Source organism: Octopus bimaculoides, chromosome 22 (assembly GCF_001194135.2).
Source record: "Octopus bimaculoides isolate UCB-OBI-ISO-001 chromosome 22, ASM119413v2, whole genome shotgun sequence".
Lineage (NCBI taxonomy): Eukaryota > Metazoa > Mollusca > Cephalopoda > Octopoda > Octopodidae > Octopus > Octopus bimaculoides.
Genome location: NC_069002.1, coordinates 3,584,600 through 3,586,009, shown reverse-complemented (window position 1 = coordinate 3,586,009; position 1,410 = coordinate 3,584,600). Strand labels below are relative to the sequence as shown.

General features: G+C 37.2%; 1 protein-coding gene across 1 annotated transcript in view; it reads right to left on the bottom strand.

Moving 5' to 3' along the window:
- Positions 1 to 1,410, bottom strand: part of LOC106883714 (nonsense-mediated mRNA decay factor SMG7) — a 68,760-nt gene that overhangs the window by 24,508 nt on the left and 42,842 nt on the right. The window contains exon 4 of the mRNA XM_014934861.2: positions 1,302 to 1,362. Coding sequence (XP_014790347.1) covers positions 1,302 to 1,362 — 61 coding nt within the window. The remainder of the gene's footprint in view (positions 1 to 1,301; positions 1,363 to 1,410) is intronic.

Here is a 1,410-nt window from a genome sequence, read left to right as displayed (position 1 = left end):
ATATATATATATATATATATATATATATATACATACACACACACTTATGCATACACGTATGCACATATGCATACACTTATATACATATACACACACATATATTCAATGGGCTTCTTTCAGTTTCCATCCACCAAATCTGCTCACAGGGCTTTAGTCAGACCAGGGCTGTAATAGATGTTTGCCCAAGGTGCTATGCAGTTGGACTGAACCCAAACCAAATGGCTGGAAAGTAAACTTGTTACCCTAAAGCCTTATCATGTAACTCAAACACTTAGAGATTTTGTTAGTGGAAGGGTGAAAATGTTGATGCTAGCAAAATTTCTTCTGCAGGCAAGGGGGAGGGGGGTTCCTATCGTTGCTCTTTGTGGTTGCTCACTGTATTAAAACTGGCAGCCAAACTGCCATCAAATAACCTTTTAGCATTGAAACCAACCAGATCCAGCCTCTCACACATACCCTACAATGTCATTCTAAATATAAATCTCATCACTGAAATCTGAAAAGCTATCAGATAATGCATGATGAATTCTAAACACTGCATTTGACAGTGGAGATAAATATTAGCTTTTGGTATTAATACTGCCCCTGTCACTAATATATATATTTTAAACAAGATAACTGACTAATTGTGACACCAGCACCTGGGTCCATATGACCAAGAAGTCAATGTGGGAGTTTCTCTCATGCTATCTACTTCAATATAGTTTATTCTAACAGAACATTCATGTTTGAGTGGAGATAAATATTACTTCTCAGTATTAATACTGCCTCTGTTGTTGATAAATATATTTTTTAACTAAAATTAGAGCTAATGGGGATAAATAGTTGATTAAACTGGACCTACGATACGGTTGGTAAATTTATTCTATAGATTCAAGAAGAATGAGATACCAAAGTCAGTTCTGAAGGGGATCTTTACTTAGAGGGTGAGTGCAAGACATGAACACCAGAAGGAATTTTGTCTACCACCCCACTCGTTCTGAAAGCCACCACCCTTTACAGAACCTTCTCCTCACCATTCAACCGTTACATGGTCCTCTCTCCCCTGTTTCAACTACCTACACACCTTACAGTTAACACCTTTTACAGGGCCCTACCTCCTCTGATTCTACCCACCACCACCACCGCCACAAACAAGACAAAATTGTCCCCCACCCTCACTCTTCCAAGTACACCTAAGTATATCCTTTTTTGTATCTCTTTAATAAATTAAAAAAAAACAAAAAGGAGGGCCATAGGTAAAAGTATTTCTTTAAAAAAATTTTTTTAAATATATATAAAAGATGCGTCCATACCCTCACCTGATTGTCCTTAGCTTGAGTTTGAAGGGTGTTAATTTGATTTTTGAAAGCATGGTTCCACCTGGAGAGAAAAAAAGCAACAGCAACAATTAACATATTGGGGTGGAAA